The 23,013-nt window shown below is 37.7% G+C and overlaps 1 protein-coding gene across 1 annotated transcript; it reads left to right on the top strand.

The window, feature by feature from the left end:
• Positions 1-354: 354 nt before the first annotated feature.
• wdr35 (WD repeat domain 35) lies at positions 355-22,209 on the top strand. The gene is made up of 28 exons (XM_039672604.2): positions 355-599; positions 770-887; positions 1,039-1,110; positions 1,203-1,295; positions 1,573-1,701; positions 1,930-2,063; positions 2,889-3,054; positions 3,180-3,328; positions 3,813-3,938; positions 4,043-4,228; positions 4,382-4,414; positions 4,976-5,036; positions 6,262-6,406; positions 8,379-8,448; positions 8,767-8,820; positions 8,902-9,011; positions 9,155-9,371; positions 10,062-10,142; positions 10,422-10,558; positions 12,414-12,617; positions 13,291-13,437; positions 14,527-14,659; positions 14,781-14,891; positions 15,446-15,610; positions 16,493-16,633; positions 17,766-17,922; positions 19,967-20,207; positions 21,616-22,209. Exons 1-28 carry the CDS (start codon positions 576-578, stop codon positions 21,764-21,766), a joined length of 3,555 nt encoding a protein of 1,184 aa, XP_039528538.1. The 5' UTR covers positions 355-575; the 3' UTR covers positions 21,767-22,209.
• The last annotated feature ends 804 nt before the right edge of the window (positions 22,210-23,013 follow it).

Below are 23,013 nucleotides of genomic sequence, written 5' to 3'. Positions count from 1 at the left end.
ACTTTTCCTTTACTAGTCCCTGTGATTAACATGTTTTATTGAACATATTGAATACTACACATTAAACATTACTGAATAACTAGAAAAATGCTGTTTAAATAGCCTATGCTTTGAGATGGAGTTTAGCTGGTCACTGCAGGAAATGTCAACTTTTCAAAATGTCACTTTTGCGAAACCCATAATTATAACAGAATATATTCTAATAATTTTATAATTAATTTGACAATAATTTACAGCTGTATCATCACAAACGAGAGTAATGGAAAAAGAATGAGTAGATAATTGCAAAGAGCACTACAAATACCATGAACGCTGCAATCATTCAACACCATTTCCGGGTTTTGGTTACCTAGAAACCAAGCAAACCGTTACCGTTCTTCAGCACAGCAGCGTACACGCATGGAAAATACACAGAAAATTAAAATGCTTTGAATAACGGATTTATTATAAAGTTCCTTTAAATGAATACAGCGCTGAAATCACCCACAGTCACCGCGGGACCAAAAACCTGATATAGCATCCAAAAAACGCTCCATAAACGCTGTGGCAGGCTAGCTGGCTAAGCTAAAGCAAAGATGTTTATTTATCTCAGTAAGAAGGTAATTTTCCCAGATTGAGCGTGGATAATTTATATGTTGCAGATTAGCTGTCGTCATTTTTCAGTTACTTTTCTTAAAAAGGCGATCTTTGCTGCTGATAATGACAGTTGTTTCTGCATACACGACCAGTTTATCAGGGCTGTTGGTTTTGCTGTCTGTTATGTCCCCAGATTGCGATTCCGAACAATACCGTTTTAAAGTGTGTGTCTTGGAACAAAGATCAGGGTTTCATCGCCTGTGGAGGAGAGGATGGCATGTTAAAAGTGCTCAAACTTGAGACTTACACAGGTGGGAACCTGGAGCTACCAGTATTTTTATATAGACGGACAAAATAAGAGCAACAGTTGTTTATTTATATATATTCAGCATTGATGAATGCTTGAATTAAATTCATCATTCAACCAATAATTAATTATTAAATGACGTTTATTTTCCCCAGATGATGCCAAAATGAAAGGCTTGGCTGCTCCCAGCAACCTCTCTATGAATCAGACACTGGAGGGCCACAGTGGTAAGAAAGATATGCTTGACAGTTTGTTTGTGTGTGTGTGTGTGTATGTGTGTGTGTGTGTGCTGACTCTAAGCTTTGATTTTCTTATGCAGGTTCAGTGCAGGTTGTGACGTGGAATGAACAGTATCAGAAACTGACCACCAGTGACCAGAACGGCCTCATCATTGTCTGGATGCTTTATAAAGGTGCACAGTCCTATAACCAAACATTAAGAAAGTATTATAACATTTAATTTATTTAAAACTCTATCTTAATGTTTATTAAAAAAATGACAATTCTGTCACCATTTACTCATCCCCATGTTGTTCAAAACCTAAAAGACTTTCTTTTAAATATATATATATATATATATATATATATATATATATATATATATATATATATGAGTAAATGATGACATTTTTAAGTGAACAATTTCTGGAATAAATGCTGCCTTTAACTGTGGCTTTGTGTACCAACCAGGTTCATGGTATGAAGAAATGATTAATAATAGGAATAAATCTGTGGTGAGGAGCATGAGCTGGAACGCTGATGGTTTGAAGATCTGCATTGTGTATGAGGACGGAGCTGTGATCGTGGGCTCGGTGGATGGTGAGCACAGATTTACCCTCACTAATGGACATTTTATTATAGATATATATTTTTTTTTATTTTCATGTTTAAATTATTATTTTTAGAAGGCAACAAAGCCATCAAAATGTAGATGTTTAATGTTGTATCATATAGTTTTTGAATTTTTTTTCATGAACATTTTGTTTGTGTGATTATAAATGTGTGTGTTTGTCTGGTTATGTGTTTTATAATTTTGTGATCACACAGGGAACAGAATCTGGGGTAAAGAACTGAAAGGGACCCAGTTGGCACATGTGGCCTGGTCTCCAGACAGTAAGATCTTGCTGTTTGGGATGGCCAATGGAGAGATCCACATTTACGACAACCAGGGAAACTTCATTGTGAGTGTGGAGAGCCTGGAAATACACAATATTTAAATACAAAAATTTAAATTCTGTCATCATTTACTCACCCTCAAGTTGTTCCAAACCTGTACTGAAAGAAAATAGTTGGAAGAATGTCAGTCACCAAACAGTTGATGGACCCCACAGACTTCCATAGTATGTTTTTTTTTTTTCCATACTATGGAAGTCAATGGGGCCCATCAACTGTTCGGTTACCCATATTTTTCAAAATAGGGTATCTTCTTTTGTGTTCAGCAGAAGAAAGAAATTCATACAGGTTTGGAACAACTTTTCAAACTTGAAATATTTATCCCTGGATCATTCTAAGCCCTGGTTCATTGGTTATCTTGTTTTACGTATCACACTGCTCATAATTTACCCAGTGTTAACAGTTAATCTTCTGTAATCATAAGATGCTGTTTTCTGATTGGACGAATGCAGCTCTTGACCTGTTTACATAAATTCTCTAGCATTGCGCATCCTTAATTTATACATGTAATGCAGTCTGTAATATTGAGTTTTTGGACTAAAAAAGTAAGAATGGAACAATCTCTTCTTTACTCCATTTTTTTCCCCCCTCAAACATTGAAACTCTTTCCAAAGCATGTTAATATGAGGCACACAATTGTCTGTCTGTTGCGTAGCATCTAGTGGTAACATTCTAACAATGCATCGTTTTACACTGCACAAGTTTGCAGAACCTGTAGTTAAAAGCAGGGTGTAGAGTGACTATAAGTGCAGTCAGTGTGAAAAGCGCTTTAGTAACTCAATGCCTTCTCACTCACAAATTTCCTTTTTGTGTGTCTGTGTGTTCATGCCCAGATGAAGATGACCATGAGTAGTTTGGCAAATGTAACAGGTGCTCTCAGTATAGCAGGTATCCACTGGTACACGGGCACAGAGGGGTATCTGGAGCCAGACTGCCCCTGCCTGGCTGTTTGCTTTACTAACGGGCACTGCCAAGTGTTGCGGCATGAGAGTGATGACAGTGAGTTTGTGTATTTTTTAGTGACTTTTTATCTCTGTTTGTGAATGCTGGGGTCATACATTCTAGTACATTTTTGAGTATGAATGCGAAGGAGATAGAAAATTGTAATTATTGATTGTGTGTAGGTCCTGTGATCATTGAGACGGGTATGTGGCATGTGGCCAGTATCCAGTGGAATCACTGTGGCAGTGTTCTAGCTATTGCAGGATCACTCAGAACCAGCGGAGCAGAGAAAGACTTAAATGTTGTTCAGTTCTACGCACCATTTGGAGAGGTGAGTTCAGATCTCACACATGTATTGTACAGAAAAACAGTATGAAAGTTCTACAAATATAATTAATCTGTGCATGCCTACACTACTGTTGAAATGTATGCGGTCGGTAAGATTTTTGTAATGTTTTTGAAAGTAACTTATGAAGGTCTTACGCCTATATTCCTGAATTAAGCTGAATTTTCAGTGTCTGTTTCTCAAGTTATCAATGTCACATGATCCAAAATTATTCTAATATGCTGATTTGATGCTTCAGTAACATTATTATCAGTATTAAAACAGTTGTGCTGCTTAATATTTTGGAAACTTATAACTTTTGCAGGTTATTTGATGACAAAGTTCAAAAGAACATAATTTGAAGTTCAAAAGAACATAATTTATTTGAAATTATATATATATATATATATATATAAATATATAAATCCCAAACTTTTTAATGGCAATGATCCTGTTGATGCACTCATGTCTGATGTCACCATGTGTCTAGCACTTGCGGACTCTGAAGGTTCCGGGCAAGCAGATGACTGCTGTATCATGGGAAGGTGGAGGACTCCGAATTGGCCTGGCTGTAGATTCCTACATTTACTTTGCCAACATTCGACCAGATTACAAAGTAATTTAGCTGTAAATAATGCCTATAAGATACAGTTTTGTAAAAAACAAAACAAAACAAAACAGTGTCTCTGTCTGAGCTAATATCTTGCTCTGTCTCTACAGTGGGGTTACTGCTGTAATACGGTGGTGTATGCATACACACGGCCTGATAGGCTGGAGTACAGTGTGGTGTTCTGGGACACTAAGAATAATGAGAAGTTTGTAAAATATGTCAAAAGTCTTATGTCCATCACCACGTGTGGAGATTATTGCATCTTGGCAACCAAAGCGGATGACACACATCCACAGGTACTAAAACTGTTTTACAAAAAAAATAAAATAATAATAATAATTCAGAATATTATTTTAAATCAAATCATTTTTGATTTATTGTGTTAACTAGTCATATCTGTGATTTGTGTTGCATCAAATTCTCTGATGTTTTTATCATTTCACAAACAGGAGGACACTGAGGCTGAGGCTGGATCAGCTATGGTAAAGGCACCTACTTCTTTACTATTTCATGACTAACTCCATTTATTAATACTAATAATTTACTACACTAATTCCAGTGTTAAAAGCTGTGAAAATGATACCATATGCACTCTGATCACAAACAATTGAAAGTTATATTCAGAAGAGAGTTAATAGTACTACATGACTGTAGCCATTTTCAAAAACTCTGAGAAACCTGATCAAATATATAGATGTGATTACCTGCAGGCTGCATATCATGATGTTTTGTGAAAAAAAAGACAAAATTACTAAAAGCAGCTTCATTCAGCAGGCCATAGGACAGAGAAATAGAAAGACATAATATTTGAATGTTGAATTTCATTTAATTAGACTTATTATTAAGCTATTCTTAAGCGTCAGATGCAACCGCTTTAACACAGACATTTAATGAGCTGTTCAATCAAAACACCTCAAAGGATCGGTCGAGGAGGAGAAAGGTATTATGAACATCTGCAAAAGAAGCCTCTCAGATATTTCCTTAATGCTGTTTAGTTAAGTGTACCCAGACAGTAAATTTGTCTGTCTGTCCTCTGTCCACAGTATGTTCTGGTGTTGTGTAACTCCATTGGAACCCCACAGGACTCCAAATATATTGACGTCGGTGAGTTAAGCAATTGGACACACTCACTGATTCTATTCATAAGAGATCATGCATAGTCATCCGGTCATTATCGCAAAATATACTCTAGTGCAAGGTCAAGGACATCATCACAAGTCGTTAAAAGAATTACACAAATCAACACAATACAACATTTTGTCATCGTGAAAAATTAAGGGTTCCTTACAACAGACTCAAGGGTGATATATGTTTCCGAAGCCTTTGTGTTCAAATGTTTTGACATTTTATTAAAGGAAGTAAAAAGACTTTAAATCAGAAGAGAACATTCTAAAATTGGGATTGCAGTGAAAGTTTCTGGCTTTGTGAAGCTGAGATTTACCCAGGAGACAAAGTAATAATACAGTATTATCAAGATAGACATCCATGAAATTAAGACCAAAAAAAAAAAAGATAAATTATGTCATTTGTATCTTTAGCCACGTGCGTTTGGCTTGAGTGCACTTAAGTAAAAATGCGTAGGTGCGTAGTCTTTCTTTAAAAAGTGACATCGCCAACAACTTGTCTGACATGTATAATATAAGTTATTAGTTGTCTTTGCAGATCCCTGTGAACGGGGATCGTTTTGATAACGTCATCTGTACGAAGAAAAAACTTTTCCATTTTTAGCTCATCGTTGTTGTGTAAACGTACCCTAGACAACACAGTGTGATAAGACAAGAGATACACCTACGGTTTTACTTTAGTGGCCAGTCTTTGACTTATTACGGAGATGTATGGATGTGCCTGAATAGTCTTATTAATCTTAGGTTTGAGCTATATTTAACATATATAATTCAGAACTGTTTCTTTGATGATAAGCAAGCTGACGGCTTGCGGTTGTAATGAATAACACCAACATACAGTGTGAAAGCTGTGGTGGGAATCCTGGCTCCTTTCCTCTCACTCTCACTAGCATCCCGCTAAATTCCTCCCCTGGTTGGGAGAGCAGATCTGTGGGAGGGACAGACGTTCACCCTGGTCTCTCACCCTGGACAGATTCCAGAGCCTGAACAGCAGCACAAAACAGAATCTGTAGTTACTCATAAAAAATAAAAAAATAAAAAATCCCAGTCTGAATATAATGTAGACGTTTGTGTAATTTTCAACAGCCTTTGAAATCACACACACCTTTGACAGTCAGCTTTGATATATAGATGAAATGTGTGAAATGAATAGCATTCTAGATGTTCTTTCCCTAATGTTTTTGTTCACTTTTCCACTGTCACAGACCCTCTGTACGTCACCATGACGAAGACTCACGTGATCACTGCATCTAAGGAGGTGTTTTACGTTTGGCAGTATCGTGTGGCTAAGAAACTCACTGCTCTTGAGATCAACCAGGTCACCAAAACAAGAAAGGAAGGTCGGGAGAGGTGAGGGTCAAAGGTCTAATAAAATAAAAACAAAAAAAACACTACCTTTCAAAAGTCTTTTATGCTCACCAAGGTTGCATTTATTTGATTAAAAAATAAGTAAAACAGTAATATTGTGAAATATTAACTGCTTTCAATTTGAATATCTTTAAAAAATTAATTTAATGTGAGGGCCACTTTAGTACAGTGAACTCATTGTCATGTTCAAGAAACCAATTTGAAATGATTCGAGCTTTGACATACCCGTTGGGACATACCCGTTAATTCAAGCTTCGCCTTTACGTTTGAGTTAACACTCATGGGCGAGGTCGAACTGGAAGCCATGTTAATCTTGGACTACTTTGGCCACCGTAGGAGTTAAAACAAAAATCGGAATTGAGAGGAACAGAAACTAATATTCACTGGATGGTCCTATACCTTTTCACCGCTAGATGGGGGAAAAAAAAAAAATCACACAGTGGAGCTTTAAACGATGCCCAATTGTCACTAAGGGCCCTAAAGTGTGCCAAGAAAACATTCCCCACACCATTACACCACCAACAACCTGCACAGTGGTAACAAGGCATGATGGATCCATGTTCTCATTCTGTTTACACCAAATTCTGTCTCTACCATCTGAATGTCTCAACAGATCAGACCAGGCAACATATTTTTCCAGTCTTCAGCTGTCCAATTTTGGTGAGCTCTTGCAAATTGTAGCCTCTTTTTCCTATTTTTAGTGGAGATGAGTGGTACCCGGTGGGGTCTTCTGCTGTTGTAGCCCATCCGCCTCAAGGTTGTGCGTGTTGTGGCTTCACAAATGCTTTGCTTCATACCTCGGTTGTAACGAATGGTTATTTCAGTCAAAGTTGCTCTTCTATCAGCTTGAATCAGTCGGCCCATTCTCCTCTGACCTCTAGCATCAACAAGGCATTTTCGCCCTCGGGACTGTCGCATACTGGATGTTTTTTCCCTTTTCACACCATTCTTTGTAAACCCTAGAAATGGTTGTGCGTGAAAATCCCAATAAATGAGCAAATTTTGAAATACTCAGACCGGCCCGTCTGGCACCAACAACCATGCCAAGCTCAGAATTGCTTAAATCACCTTTCTTTTACATTCTGACAGTTTGGAGTTCAGGAGATTGTCTTGACCAGGAACACACCTCTAAATGCAGTGAAGCAACTGCCATGTGATTGGTTGATTAGATAATTGCATTAATAAGAAATTCAACAGGTGTTCCTAATAATCCTTTAGGTGAGCGTGTGTGTGTGCGTGTGTGTGTGTGTGTGTGTGTGTGTGTGTGTGTGTGTGTGTGTGTGTGTGTGTGTGTGTGTGTATATATATATATATATATATATATATGATCAATCTGCTGCTGCTCCTTTTATCATACAAAATGTGTTTTTCATCCCACTCATTATTAGCAGGCACAAAAATAATGTGCCAAATATTAATCACGAATATTGACGAATCTAGCATTCACAAGTGAGGATACAGGATAGTTTAAAACTGCTTTTCAGCTCTGTCTGTTGTCACCAGCAGTCAGATATATAGCACTATATTTTGCATAACCCGCATATTAAATACAGTTGCTATTTTATTGTCTGGTCAGTACAAAACAAGTTTCATTTTATTAACGATTTTATATTATTAACGCTTTGTCCCATCTCAGACTCCGCGTCTGAATAAAAGTAACAGATCTTTGCAACATGTGAGCTTTCATCAGATGAAGTGATGTTCCTTAATGCCTACAGTCTGTGGGTAGACCTGTCTGCCTGTCTGTCTATCGATGCGGTGTGAGGGTGTGCTCGATGACGGCAGCAGTTTAGAAAAGTTCCGTTCAAGGCTGTGTGATGAAATCTTGTGACCCACACAGACCAGGCGTGTTTCCCTTCCACATGATAGAAATATACTGAGGCAATACCTCTCTTGCTCCACTTTACCCACACACTGTCTCTCTTCACTCTGTCTTGATGACTGTCTTCGCTAGGGTTTATCACATCGATGACAGTCCAAGCGGAACATCGGATGGGACAATGAACTTTGCCAAAGCCTTCACAGTGAGTACACTCCTCACATACACTTACCTGTGGCTCTCTCAACCTCTCGTGAGAGGATTAGTGGGGAAAGTGTCATAAAACACTGTCCATCTCTGTTGGTTTATGAATTATTTTTGTACTTTAGTTGTATTTTTCTTGATCTGCTTCATTTTTATATATAGATCAAAAACTCCTCTAAGAACGCAAATGCTAGAAAATGTGTCTTGGCACTATGGAGACTTCAGTTCACCTTTTTAATATCACCCTGGCCTACATTCAAACAATGGCTTTGAGAAAGGATCATGAGAGTGAAACATGTTTATGATTCATTTGTTTCAGGCCACCAGAGATCCGATCTGCTGCATCACAGCATCAGACAGGATGCTTCTAGTGGTACGTCTGATTTACACAAGAACACACGCTTTCTCAACCCAAAGCTTTTTTGTGTTTGACATGTGGTTGTGATGCCCGCAGGGTCGTGAGTCTGGTATCTTACAGAGATACAGTCTACCCAATATCAACCTTCTGCAGAAATATTCTCTCACGTCCAGACCATATCAGCTGTCGCTGAATTGTAACTCCAGGTCTGATTTCTCACTCTCTTTTCTTTTTTCCTCTCTCGTCCTATCCAATTGTAACTGTCGACCATATCGGCGCTATCATTGTTAGACTATTCATTCATTTTTACTGCTTGTATAGTGAGATTGCCTGTATTTTATGTTTCCAGCCGACTGGCTATAATAGACATTACAGGTGTGTTGACGTTTTTGGATGTAGAGACACGGGTTTCGTCAGGGGACGCTGAAGGCGGGTCCACAGCCGGAGACCCATCTAAATTTGAGCGCAAGGATGTCTGGGATATGAAATGGGCTAATGATAACCCAGATCTGTTTTCCATGATGGAGAAAACCAGAATGTATGTCTTCAGAAACCTGGATCCTGAGGTGAGACATAGAGAAATGAGTTGCATAAGCATATCCATGCATATACAGTATTGTGGCAAGAGAAAAGAAAAAGAAACAACACATTAATGGAAGAAAAGAAAGATGTTTGTTGGGTTTCTAAGTTTAATAGGGATATTCTATAAATATAATGATTTTTATACTGTATAAATGGTATATTATATCTTCTAACCCTACAACCTATCCACAATCACAGAAAACTTTCTTCATTTTTACATTTTCAAAAACATCTCTACGTATGATTGATGACCTGTTTTCCTCATGGAAACCAAAAAATTACCCCACACAAAGACAAGGATTTCAGATTCAAAGATTGCCATCTTTGTGGGGACATTTTGTCCCCATAACATAGGGTTTACCTGAAACGCACACACACACATACACACCAGCCTCAGTAAATCACACTGCACATGGCCTGTAGATCAGACCACCCACTGCAGAGATTTAACAGAGCTTTTTTCTACCCGCACAGAAAAATAGCAGGAAGTTGGTTTATGGATTCCACTCAATATTCATTTGAACTGATTGATTAAAAAAATATATATATAAAGTGTATTCTCATAAATAATCAGCCTAACTAAAATTGATTTCTTGGTTGGTTTAATTTGCAGCAGTGTTAGTGTAAGTATTCTCTCCTGACAAGCTCATATTTGTGTTGTGTTTTGAACACAGGAACCAATTCAAACATCTGGCTTCATCTGCCACTTCGAGGATCTGGAGATCAAATCTGTTCTTTTGGATGAGATTATGAGGGTTGGTGTGATTAATACATACATATGTGTGATTAATTTCAAAGTTGATTGTGAATTTATTTCAACCTGTGAAAGTCAGTGAATTTGAGATTTCCAAGACTGAAATCTATATACATGTGTGTGTGTGTGTGTGTGTGTGTGTGTGTGTTAGTCATTCTTGGAAATCTAAATTTTAAAATGCTAATTTATAGCTGTTATAGTTTCTATAAAAAATTATTTTTGAAAAAATAAAACATTTGTCAAAATTTGTGTAAACCCTGAATATAATTTTATTCTTTAGGATCCAGAGGTTCCAAATAAAGATTATTTAATAAACTTTGAGATCCGCTCACTGAGGGACAGCAGGGCTCTGATTGAGAAAGTTGGAATTGAAGATGCTTCCCAGTTTATTGAGGACAATCCCCATCCGCGCCTCTGGTGAGAGACAGACACACATTCCACACAATAAATGGGGCAGTGTGATTATTTATTTAAGCAAACCTTCACACACACAGAGGAATACGGTAATAAAAGCAGAGTGAGGCAGTACGGAAGCGTGTGCTGAAACATGCTGTGTGAGTTTGTGTGTGTGCAACATGGCTGTGTATGTGTGTGTCCTGGAAGTATGAGGTGCAATTAAATAGTCTGAATGTATTGGGTGAGGTACAGTTTTATGATTTGAATGATGATCCTGGCACTAGCGGGACAAGATAAAACCAAAAAGGCAGCACAGTTCTGGAGTGCTATTTCCTAGTATACATGCCTGACCATTGAGAACGACATCTGGAAAAAGTGGAATAAAATAAGCTGTAAATGTAATATAAAAAAGCACATTTATGTGCAGTTATTTATGGTTATGTTAATTAAAAAAAATAAAAATAAATTCATCTAAGACAGAGAGATGTTTACTGTAGCTATAAAGTTTTGGAGCGGCTCTATTGATTTAGGAGCCCTCTGGAGTTTTAGTGGCTCTGTCAGTTCTCACAGCACAAGGAGGAATTTCAGATTGGGCTCTTGCTACAGATGAAGGTTGGAAAACCCTAGTGTCAAGTTAGCTTAGGTTTAATGTTCTTTAACAGTGCTTCAAAGCACTTCACCTTCATCTAACATACATAATTGACAGGACACACTCTGGAATGAATAATTCACTGAAAACGCAATGCGAGTCTCTATTCTCTCTGCTATCTCTGATGTGATCAGCCTGGTTTTCTATACATTAGCACTGTTTTGGACTGATTGTTAGAATAAATTCACTTTCTGGATCATTTGACTAAAAACCTTCCCAGAGTTAGCTGCTTAAAATGATCTGATCGCAAACAAAGAATCATAATTTATTTATGGTAATGTGTCAAGAGCACATCCAGGTCACATTTGACCCTATATTCAAGACTTTTTTTTGTTTAAGTCTCATTAGTTACATTTAGAATTTTTCCCTATTAAATGTACAATTTAGACATTCTGCTAACTATAAGTAACTTTGCAACTACATGTCAACTAACTCTCATTAGATTATTAGTGACTGGTAGTTGACATGTAGTTGCAAAGTTACTTATGAATGTCTAATGTGGACTATCAAAATAAAATGTTGCCCAAGAATATCTATATAATTTTATGCAAGTATTTGTATATCAGTATTTGCTTTTGCCTTTGATTCATACAGATTTAAATAAAAATGTCAATCCTTATTTTTTTTTGTTGATTTTGGGGTGAAATGTAGGTAGTACATTAGTACTACTGGGCAGTACATTATTAAGTGAGGAAAGTTGCTGTTTATACTGTCAGACAGGAACCGGAGAAGGAATCCTGTCGGAATATGGTGTAAAGAAAGCAAGAGCCATGTGTCAGCTCTCTCTTTCAGTCTGTGTGTTTGCTTGGATGTAAGTGTTAGAGCTCAGAGGCTCTTTTGTTTGATTGTGCTCATCCTTAACATGTCAACGTGACAGAGGTCAAACGTTTACTCAGCTTTAAATGAGCACATGAAAAGATCCCAGAGAGACTCGCTTTGTCCTCTTTGTTCATTTTCTGTCAGTCTTCAGTAAAACAGATCTAGCCATATGCAACTGAAAGTATCATTATCAGTATCATTTTGGGAATGTCCACATTTTGATGTTGTTTAAGCTTGCAAGGTCTGAGGAAAATCTTTATTGAGATCAAATACTGTATAAATACATTAATAATACTTTAAATTAATGATTTCATCAGAACTAATGTGTCAGATTCTGGAAATATGGGATTTGGGGAATTCAGTGTAAGATGAAAATTCAGTCAGTTGTATGTATGCGTGCACTTGCAGGCGTTTGTTGGCAGAAGCAGCCCTGCAGAAGCTGGATTTGAAGATGGCTGAGCAGGCGTTTGTGCGCTGTAGGGACTACCAGGGCATTGAATTTGTCAAGAGACTGAGCAACCTTCAGAGTGAAGCCATGAAACAGGCCGAGGTAGCTGCTTACTTCAGCAGGTTCGAGGAGGCAGAGAGGATGTACTTGGACATGGACCGCAGGTATACACAGATAATACGTGTTTTCATGCTGTGTGAAATCTCTGAACATCCACTCTATATTCAAAAAATATTGATGTTGAATGAATTTAATTGAATTGAGAAAAAAATTACACAATTGAATCTTTGACACATTTGAATGAATATTTCCGTAATAATTCCATTGAATTAAATAGTTATCGAAATATTCAGTTATTATCGTAACTTACAACTAAAACTACAGTATTATAAACTATATCATATATCAAATACACATCAAGGTGGCCGCAGTTCCAAAATGTCTTAAAGTTTTTCTAATAAAGTGTCTTAAAACGTATATCTGTAGACACCCTGTATATACTGCATATATATGCACCACCATATATCATAAACACTGTGCATTACCTATGCTTTGCTGATAAAGTCTACTTGAACACTATATAAAAAAGTTAATAATTTATATTTCTAGAATTTGCATACAATAAATTACCATTTCTTAATTTAATGGAGTGCTAAATTATATAGACTACCTAGATGAAAAAACAACAAAAACAAAAAAACACTCACATCAGTTTCCAAATGTGTCTCTGTACATTTGTTTATGTGGTAATGTCCAACATTTTAATTAAGTTGAAAAAGCAACAAAATAAATTAATTTTGAATGTTCATCATTCTTATTTCTCCCTCTGGTCTCTAGGGATTTGGCGATCAGTTTGCGTATAAAGCTCGGTGATTGGTTCAGGGTTCTGCAGTTGCTGAAGACAGGATCAGGTGACTCTGATGATGCTCTTTTGGAGCAGGCCTACAATGCTATTGGAGACTACTTTGCAGACAGACAGAAATGGTAGGTTGCTTAAAAGTAGGTGTTCTCATATTTATGTATGTGTTTGTCCAGGCAAAGCCATGCAGCTGAATGCCTGTCGTACAGTATTTGTTTGTTGTTATACACTAATTTGACGGAGGCCCATAATGCTGTTGAGGGAGGGAGGAGCCATGGTGGAGAAGCTTTCAATGACATCATGGGGACGAGCAATGGAAATGGAGCCAATGGTGGTGGATCCCCGGGCGCACATGGAGAACTGATGGGACCGTGCTGGTCCTGGCGACCGTGATGGATCTACAGCGACAACCGTTCATTGAGAAACTGAGGTACCATAGCACCGATGGAGATGGAGATGGAGCCAAGGAGTCAGGCCAACGGGCCATGGTGGGGTGACGGGAACAGTGGCTGGAGGCGGAGGCTGGTAGGAGCTGGATGACGGAAAGCCTGAGGCTTATTCACACAGCATTGTGTTATAAGAGAAGGTGAAGGGAACCAGCGAAGGACTGGCTGAATGAGGATGAGGAGGCAGAAAAGGGAGGATGGGCGGGATCAGCGTCGTCCTCTCAGGCTCTTGCTAATTCATCGCGGCATGCGTGACCATCGCAGCAGTTTCGTTTCCTTAATATCCAGGAGGTCTTGTAGGCTGTGAAGTTCACCCCGATCCAACATATAGAGTCTCATCATCAAAAGCCGTTCGCGGGGCGAGCTGGCAGAAACGCAAAGAATAATCCAAAAAAGAAAGTCCCTCCCAGGCGAGAGCAGAGAAAGCAGCAGCAATCTCCATAGTCCATTTTTGTGGTCCAATCTTCTTTCACATGTGGCTGTGGTTTACAGAGGACGAAGGAAAATCAACCACAAACTGACTGTATTAAATCTATGCAGCGGAAGCACAGGAAAACAGGCAAACACAACCACTATACAATGAGGATAACGGACAAAGGAATGACCAGCTGAACAGAATGACTAATCAATGAGTAACCAAAGAGATTAATGAAAACACAACACAAATGTGACACATTAAAGTGTGAGCAAATTTTTGACTGGTTGTGTACTGCTAAATTGTTTCATTTGGTAGTTGACTCAGAGACTTGAAGTATGTGTGTTCCACAGGTTGAATGCAGTGCAGTATTACCTGCAGGGTCGTAATCAGGAGCGTCTGGCTGAATGTTATTATATGCTGGAGGACTATGATGGTCTGGAGAAACTTGCAAATTCCCTACCAGAAAACCATAAACTGCTACCAGTGAGTGCTCTCTCTTTCCTACTTTCTTATGCTTTGTCAGCAGACCAATCAGCAGTGTTTGGTTCACATTATCTTAAATGGCTTGAACTGTGCTTTATTGTATGTTTGTGTGTATGTGTAGGACATTGGTCAGATGTTTGTTACCGTGGGAATGTGTGAGCAGGCTGTCAGTGCATTTCTGAAATGTAACCAGCCCAAAGCAGCAGTGGATGCCTGTGTGCATTTAAACCAGGTGAGAGTTCATGCACAAACTTCAATCAATCAATACACAGAACTTTAGCTTGCATGGTTTTGATATCTTATGAAGGTACATTTTTAGCATGTATTAATATTATATTAATCGCATTAATTGTATTGATATTACAGTATATTAGTGCTGTCAATATTTAATCCTGATTAATCATCTGTGGGGTTTTTTAAGTTAATGCATTTCTATCCTTTTAAATTGAACATAAATGTGTTATCTGTGTTAAAGAAATTGAGACATTTCCAGCTCTAATGTGCATTTACCAGAAGACATCTTTTTCATCCTCTCTTCACTGAATGCATTCTGAATCACTGCCTTTTCTTGAGATTCGAGAGTCGAGATAATGACACATTAGTTTAAATGAGAGGTTCAGAGAGTTCACAGTGAACATCATCAGTTGTACTGAAAGATCCAGTTGCAGCTGTTACATCATCATACTCCTGCTAATGAAACCTGTCTGTGATGAATGTTTAGATGCTTGATTAAAAACAAATGAGCAACAGTAAAAATACATTTTAATTGTATGCTTTTTTTCCCAGTGGAACAAAGCTGTGGAACTTGCCAAAAACCACAGTATGAAGGAAATTGGGCCTCTTCTGTCCAAATACGCCTCACATCTGCTGGAGAAAAACAAAACTCTAGAGGCTGTGGAGCTCTACAGAAAAGCCCATCACTTCCTGGATGCTGCCAAACTCATGTTTACGGTATGTCTATATTAGCTCATGTAAGAAACAAATGTCATTGGAGATCCTTGGGTTATGAAACCAGTGAATACTGTCATTCCTAGCTCTATGAAGCCATTCCTTCCTAAAAGCGTAATGCACTCTAATTGGTAGGCCCAATTGGCCAACCACTTCAAGCATGATTTGGAAATGTCATGCCCCTTACCATAACTGCAAATTTCAACACACTACTAATGCAACTCAACCAGGCCTCGCCCCCCTTTTTTGCACATGCCTTAGACTGAAATTATTTATATGCTGAATATTGTGACGTGTTCATTTCCAGAAGAAACCTCAAGATTACAATCAAAAAAATTCAGGGAGTTCAGAAACAGTGCTTACTTATATAGTAAATAACTAACTCCTTCTGAAGTGGACTTTGTGCTTTGTAAATTTACAGACCTTTTTCATGCTGAAACAGACACATTACACTCTAAGGAAATCGTATGTAAAAAACATAATAGGTGTTCTTTAAAGGAAAATGCCTGGTTTCGCAGACAGGGCTTAGTTTAAGCCAGTATTAGACCTTGGTTCAATTAGGACATTTAAGTAGCTTTTATAAATGTGCCTTAGAAAAAGTGCCAGTGCAAGTTGCTTTCAGTTAAAACAGCTCAAACATGCATTTTAGTATGGGACTAGCTTCAGCCTTTTCTGTGAAACCAGGGGAACGTGTTCAATGTTAGCTCCATGCGACAAAATGGTGAAATAATGGAAAAATAATGTTTTGTTTCTGTTAAAACTATTTTGTTATGCCCTACCCAGTCACGAGATTTCATTTTCTGTTAGTGGACTGTTAACATTTAATGGCAAAATATTTTTGTAACTGTAAAATGTTTTTAATTGACAATCTTTGTTTTACCTTAGATCGCTGAAGATGAGGCAAAAAAGAGAACTCGACCATTGCGAGTGAAGAAACTATATGTGCTCGCCGCCTTGCTGGTGGAGAACTTCCATACCCAGATCAAAAGCTCACAGCAAAGCAAAACCAAGGGAAAGAAATCAGAGGTACTTTAAAGGTGTATTGTGCAACATTTCATGTTAAAAATACAGTTTTTTCTAATCCATACATGCTTAAACAATTGCCTGATGGGCTGAATGAGCCCTTCTCTTCGATTGCCTCTATAATCCTGTACAGTAACATAAATAAGAGGGGTTCGGGACGGAATTTGAGACTGGACGTGAGTTCATGCGGGTTCACGCTCACCTGGCGATGTCTGGCAGGTTTGTGTATTCGCCGCCATTCTCCGTATCAGCGAAGACAACTCGAGCGACAAAACTTTAGTCAACTTTCGACAAAAGTAGAAGATGGATTCAAAGAGACAGGCTTGTAGTTCATTCCAAACCCCAACGCAAACTCCACGTAAGACAAGGAAAATAAAACTTTTGTCTAGTGCCAGACGTCAGAATAAGACGAGAGTCAACATCGGGAAGCTTTCAACAAATGGACAGATCTCCGGACTGCTCTAGGCTCAAACGGGATCCTATACAAAGTAATAAACTTGTATTGTTCATGAACGTGTTTCCATAATAATACAATCATAATTGGATACAGTACGCACATAAAACAGTTCAACATGGAGATAGATGGAAACAAAAACCGAAGTTTTCTCCTACCCCCGTTTTCCCCTCACACATAAGTGTGTAATTTACTCAAATGCCTTTCCTTTCATATATTTAAAATGACTTGCAGATTTATAAATTTAATACCTATGAAGACATTATGCAAGCGTGCGTGTCCGTGTGGTCTATGAGTGTGCACACCTCTGGTTGCAGTTTCGCTTGTCGCCAGAGGGGGCATAGTTCTGCAAAAACGCAGAGACTTGCGCAATGCACCTTTTTAACTGTTCAAACATAATCCTACAATACATGCTAAAACTCTCCTGTTTCCAAATGCTCTGCTTGCTGTATATAGTTTAGCTTTTAGGGATAACCAACTACAGTTTTATTATCATTTGTGATTTTTCTACTTTCTAATCCGCAAAAAGCTGTGGTAGTTGTTAAGTTACTCTCAGTGCCATGGTCTGCAGCTGCAGCCTGACTCAGAGTCCGACAGCATCAGAGGGGCAGGAAATCATTTGTGATAAAGTGCTCATTTACTGCCTAGTGGTGGGTAATTTGTGTGTGTGATTTATTTCAGGCCACCAGTGCATTAGCAGGGCTGTTAGAGGAAGATGAGACGTCTTCAGACAGCCGTATCCTGGATGACGCTTGGCGAGGGGCAGAGGCCTATCATTTCTTCCTGCTTGCGCAGAGACAGCTGTACGATGGCAAGGTGGACGCAGCCATGAGGACAGGTGACACATTAAAACCCAATGAGTTGTGATAGCTTATACACTCTTAAAGGTTACATTATTTAGTGCACAATCTGTTGAGGTTTGTCAACTGGTACCCTAATGTTAACTGTCTTTAAAACACAGGTGCTGTGTCCAAAATTGCCCCTACACCCTTAAATAGTACACTATTTGAGGGGACAGCCATTTGTAGTGGTATCCAAACAATATAGGGTGGACAATATAGAGTGCACTCATTCGATCCCACAATGCACCTCAATAACGAGTGTACAACTGAGGTACACTCATCAGATAGAGAATACTCATAATGCACTGTGAGGGTCATGCATGAATTAGTTCCCGCATCTCACCAGAAGATGGAGCTCGCAGCTGAATCATCCATCGATCCAGATCTTCAGACCTCTGAAGAGCATCTCTAAACTCGCAACACGTCAAACCTTGAAGCAGATGAGCTACAGCAGCACTCCTGTCAGCTGAGAACAGGAAAAACAGAGGCTACAATTCACACAGGCCCAACTAAAATTAAACAATCGAAGATTCGAAAACCGTTGCATGGTTTCAAGTCTCGATTTCAGCTGCAACGTTCAGATGGTAGGGTCAGTATTTGGCATAAACAACATCCCCCCTGCCTTTTATCATCAGTTCAGGCTGCTGGTGGTGTAATAGTGTGAGGGATATTTTCTTGGCACACTTTGGCCCCTTAGTAACAATTGAGCATGGTTTAAATGCCACAGAGTATTGTTGCTGACCATGTCCATCACTTTTATGACCCAATTGTATCTTGATGGATACTTCCAGCAGGATAGCGTCCTGTCACAAAGCTCAAATCATCTCAAACTGGTTTCTTGAACATGACAATGAGTTAAAATACTCAAATGGCTTCCCCAGTCACCAGATCTCAGTCCACTACTAGAGCACCTTGGTGCAACGGGATATTCACATCATGGATGTGTAGCAGACAAATCTGCTTCACCTCATGATGCTATCAAGTTAATATGGACCAAAATCTCTGAGAAATGTTTCCAGCACCTTGTTGAATCTATGCCACAAAGAATTAAGGCAGTTCTGAAGGCAAAAGTGGGTCTGACCTGGTACTAGCAAGGCGTAAAGTGGCCGGTGCTTGTGTAGTTGTAAAATGTAATTCACTTACCACTCATTTTGCAATCCAGTTAGAATATTACACAAACAAATAGCTGTGAAACATAGACTTTGGTCTTATGAACAAATTCATTATCACCTCATACACTTTTTCTCTGTTGGTATCAGACCGCAGTAATGATGTCCATATGAATATTCTGAGTATTGTAAATCTGTGTGCGTGTGAATGCATGCATGGTATGTCTGGCCTCGTCTGCGCACATAAAGCGTTAAACCGCTCTCCTGAACAGAGAAAACAAACTCAAAGTGCAGTCTTTACAGCGTTTAGTCCACGCACACACTATTACAAAAGACGTTTGCTTACACGAAAGTCTAGACAAAATGTGTAAACCACAGATTACATCCATATCCAGGACCACCTGGACAAGTTATGTCCACGCTTGTACGTGTTGTGGTGGATTAATGTTTTTGTCTTTCAAATTGTATCTTGAAAGCTGAAAAAGTATGAAAAAGCTGAAAGCTTGAAAAAGTATACAATGAAAGCTGTGCTTTCATTGTATACTTTTATTAAAGTCTTTAAAATGATCTATTAAAAATGATTTAAGTTAGGTTAACATTCTGATGATAAATATTGTTAAACTGATATTTATTTTAATCTTATGACAGATAACCAATAAATGGTCAGTTTTACATTTATGTACCATTTTGCCTAAATAAAGCACTAAAAATTAATTGTGAATTTTGTAAAAGTGAATGCATCACACCTTTTAGAATGTACAGGATGAAAAATGTATATTCATTTTGAGATTTAATAAAATTTGAAAGTGTTATTAAATGATTTCTCCTTTTAGTGAGCATTAGATGGTGGCGGCAGCAACATCCCTTATTAAAATCTTTTGTTCCTCAAGTGAACAGCAATTCATTAACTACTTTTATTCTTAATTTCTAGCTCTCCATCTCCGTGATTATGAGGATATTATCCCTGCTGTGGAGATTTACTCTCTGCTAGCCATCTGCTCATCTGCTAATTGTGCGTTTGGTACGTGTTCACGTGCCTTTATTAAGCTGGAATCTCTGGAAACACTGACTCCAGATCAGAGGCAGCTTTATGAAGACCTGGCCCTGGAGATCTTCACCAAACACAGCCCTAGAGACACCCGGCAAAGCCAGCAAGACAGCCTCACTGACGGGTAAGCCAGGAACGCAATGACGAGATGTGCTGTAACCTCACAACCGCTGGAAACTCAGGATCCGCTTAACCGATAATTGAAGCCGATCCTTTGTTATGGCTTGTTGACGGAGATGTGCGGTCACAGTGACGCAAGTGTAAAAATAGTGTGAGATGAGTGGCATAAGGCTCATCTTTTTTGAATGACTTATCGTATCACTGCAGTGTGCCGGATACATCAGCACAGTTCTCTCTAAGAACTGCAGTAAAACAGTGGGAACTATTTATGGGAATTACACTACTGTTTAAAAGTTTGGAATCCTTAATTTTTTTTACAATGTTTTTGAAAAAAAAAGTATCTTATGCTCATCATGGCTGCATTTATTTGATTAAAATACAGTCAAAATATTTCTATTTAGAAATAATATTGCAATTAAAAAATATATATGTAATATATTTTAAATGTAATTTATTGCTGTGATGGTAAAGCTGAATTTTCAGCATAATTACTCTAGTCTTCAGTGTCAAATGATCCTTCAGAAATCATTCTAATATGCTAATTTGAACATTTCTTCTTGTCATCAATTTGATCAAAATATTTTTGTGGAAACAGATATTTTTTTGATAATTTTTTTTTTTTTTTTTGCAGAAATGTAGAAGTCTTTGCTGTCACTTTTGGTGATTTAATGCATCCTTGCTTTTTTCAAAAACAAAAAAAATCTACTGACCCCAAACTTTACTTGAGTAGTCTTTCTGTTCCCTCACTGAAGTTCTCTGTTACAAATACACATCACACATTTACAGGGTAAAATTATTCCATGAATTGACTGATTTCAATGCATTAGATTTGCTCACAAAGTTCTTCTGTTTCGACCTATTTTGGCCTAATGTGATGAGAATACAAGTAAAAAAGCCCATTCACTCCAAGGACGATAACGATAAAGATAATAGTTCCAAAGTCATTGTAAATATAAAAAAAAATTGCAGTCCATACCACAACTATAAAGATAACAGCACAGAGAGAGAATATTGTTGGAATCGCTTTCAGAATTTTTTTTTTCCAGCTGATAAACGATAAAAGCATCAACAGCCAGAATCCATTCTGCTTTAAAGAGCTCAAGCATTTAAAGCGGCATAAAACGAAACTGCAGTGCGTGCTTAATAAACAGAACAATATCGTCCACTGGTGTGGATGCTAATGCCATTATAGTTTGTAGTTATCCTTATAGTGATCATTATTGGTGTGAAACAGCCATTAATCAGCACAAAACATAAATGTGAAGCAGTAAATTAAATGTTCCAATTATGTAAATAAAATCATGTAAAACTGCTTAAACAGGTTAGGGTGTGTGATGATGCATTCTGACTTGATGACTAAACCTCTCTCTCTTTTTGTCTTTTATTCTATTACTTCCTGTTCTTTTCCTCAGGCCGGAGGGCAAGTTGCCCACCTGTATAGTGACAGGAAGAATAATATCTGAGTACCAGTTCTGGATGTGCAGCGTGTGCAAACACTGTGCTTTGGAGCAAGAGGTCACACAACACAACTTCTGTCCTCTCTGTCACTCCCCAGTGGGATAAACTGTTCCTGTCGCCTTCCAAAGCTCAACTATTGCTCCATCAAATGTCTTTTTGATGTACTGTAGTAGGATACAAACTCTGCCATAGGGTTAGTAAGCTTAAAATATGTCATTTGGATGTTCGAACAAAGTAACATTTGTATATGTCTTTTTCATATATTTATGTATGCAATTACATTATTTTCACTTTATATATAATATAATATACTTTTTTCACTGTAAAACATTCTTGCGTAAATCGTCACATTCAACTAAATTTGACAATTTATAAAAGAATGGGTTTTAATTCTGAAAGTTACGAATGAATCATCTGGCTAATATGATGTGGTATGTATGTGAGGTTTTTTTAGTAAAGAAATGAAAAAAATTCAACAGTGCCTCCTGGCAACAGGCAAATTGTTCTATTGTTTGATTATTTTAAAATAAATCAAACTTTCATGTTCACTCGTGTCTGTTCTGATTCGAATTGAGAATTTAATATTAGGCATCTGCATTTACATTCTTACAAGTAACAACTGAATTAGAGAGCTCCCTAATTGAATTAAAGAGCTCTGCAACTGAGTTGTTACTAGTAAGAATTGAATTAGAGCTCTCTAATATGGCAAGCCGTTTTAGCTTAAAGTGTAACCAACCTTACTCATTGTAATTTCATTTTTTGAGTTAGAAGTGCAATTTAAGCTAACGAGGCTTGCCATATAAAAACTGATTTAGAGAGCTCTCTAATTCGATTCCTACTAGTAAGAATGCAATTGTAGAGCTCTGTAATTAAATTAAAGAGCTCTGCAATTACATCCCTATTACTCCCTAATCATAATTGTTACTAGTTAGAATTGAATTGTAAAGCTCTCTAATTGAATTCTTAGTAGTAAAAATGAAATTATGATGAGTAAGGCTGGGTACAATTTAAGCTAAAACGGCTGGCCATGGAAGTCGACTAAAGGCCAATTTATACTTCTGCGTCGAGTTTCATGTTTCTGTTAATGTATTGTATTAAGTGTCCATTTCATTATAAAATTCAGATTTTTCATAAATAATTGAACATGCACATGTGTTTTAAGTTCTGTTAAATAGGGGTAGAGGTGGGGTCACATTTGAGCATTTAAAATTTAATTTTACTTGAAAGTAACGCAATAGTTACTTTCTTAAGTAACTAATTACTTTTTAAAATTTGTAACTGAGTTACTAATTTAGTTACTTTTTGGAAGAAGTAACTAGTAACTGTAACTAATTACTTTTTAAAAGTAACTT

The sequence above is a fragment of the Pimephales promelas genome, chromosome 11, assembly GCF_988280905.1.
Source record: "Pimephales promelas chromosome 11, fPimPro1.hap1.1, whole genome shotgun sequence".
NCBI classification, from domain to species: domain Eukaryota; kingdom Metazoa; phylum Chordata; class Actinopteri; order Cypriniformes; family Leuciscidae; genus Pimephales; species Pimephales promelas.
This window is presented reverse-complemented; position numbering and strand designations above follow the sequence as displayed.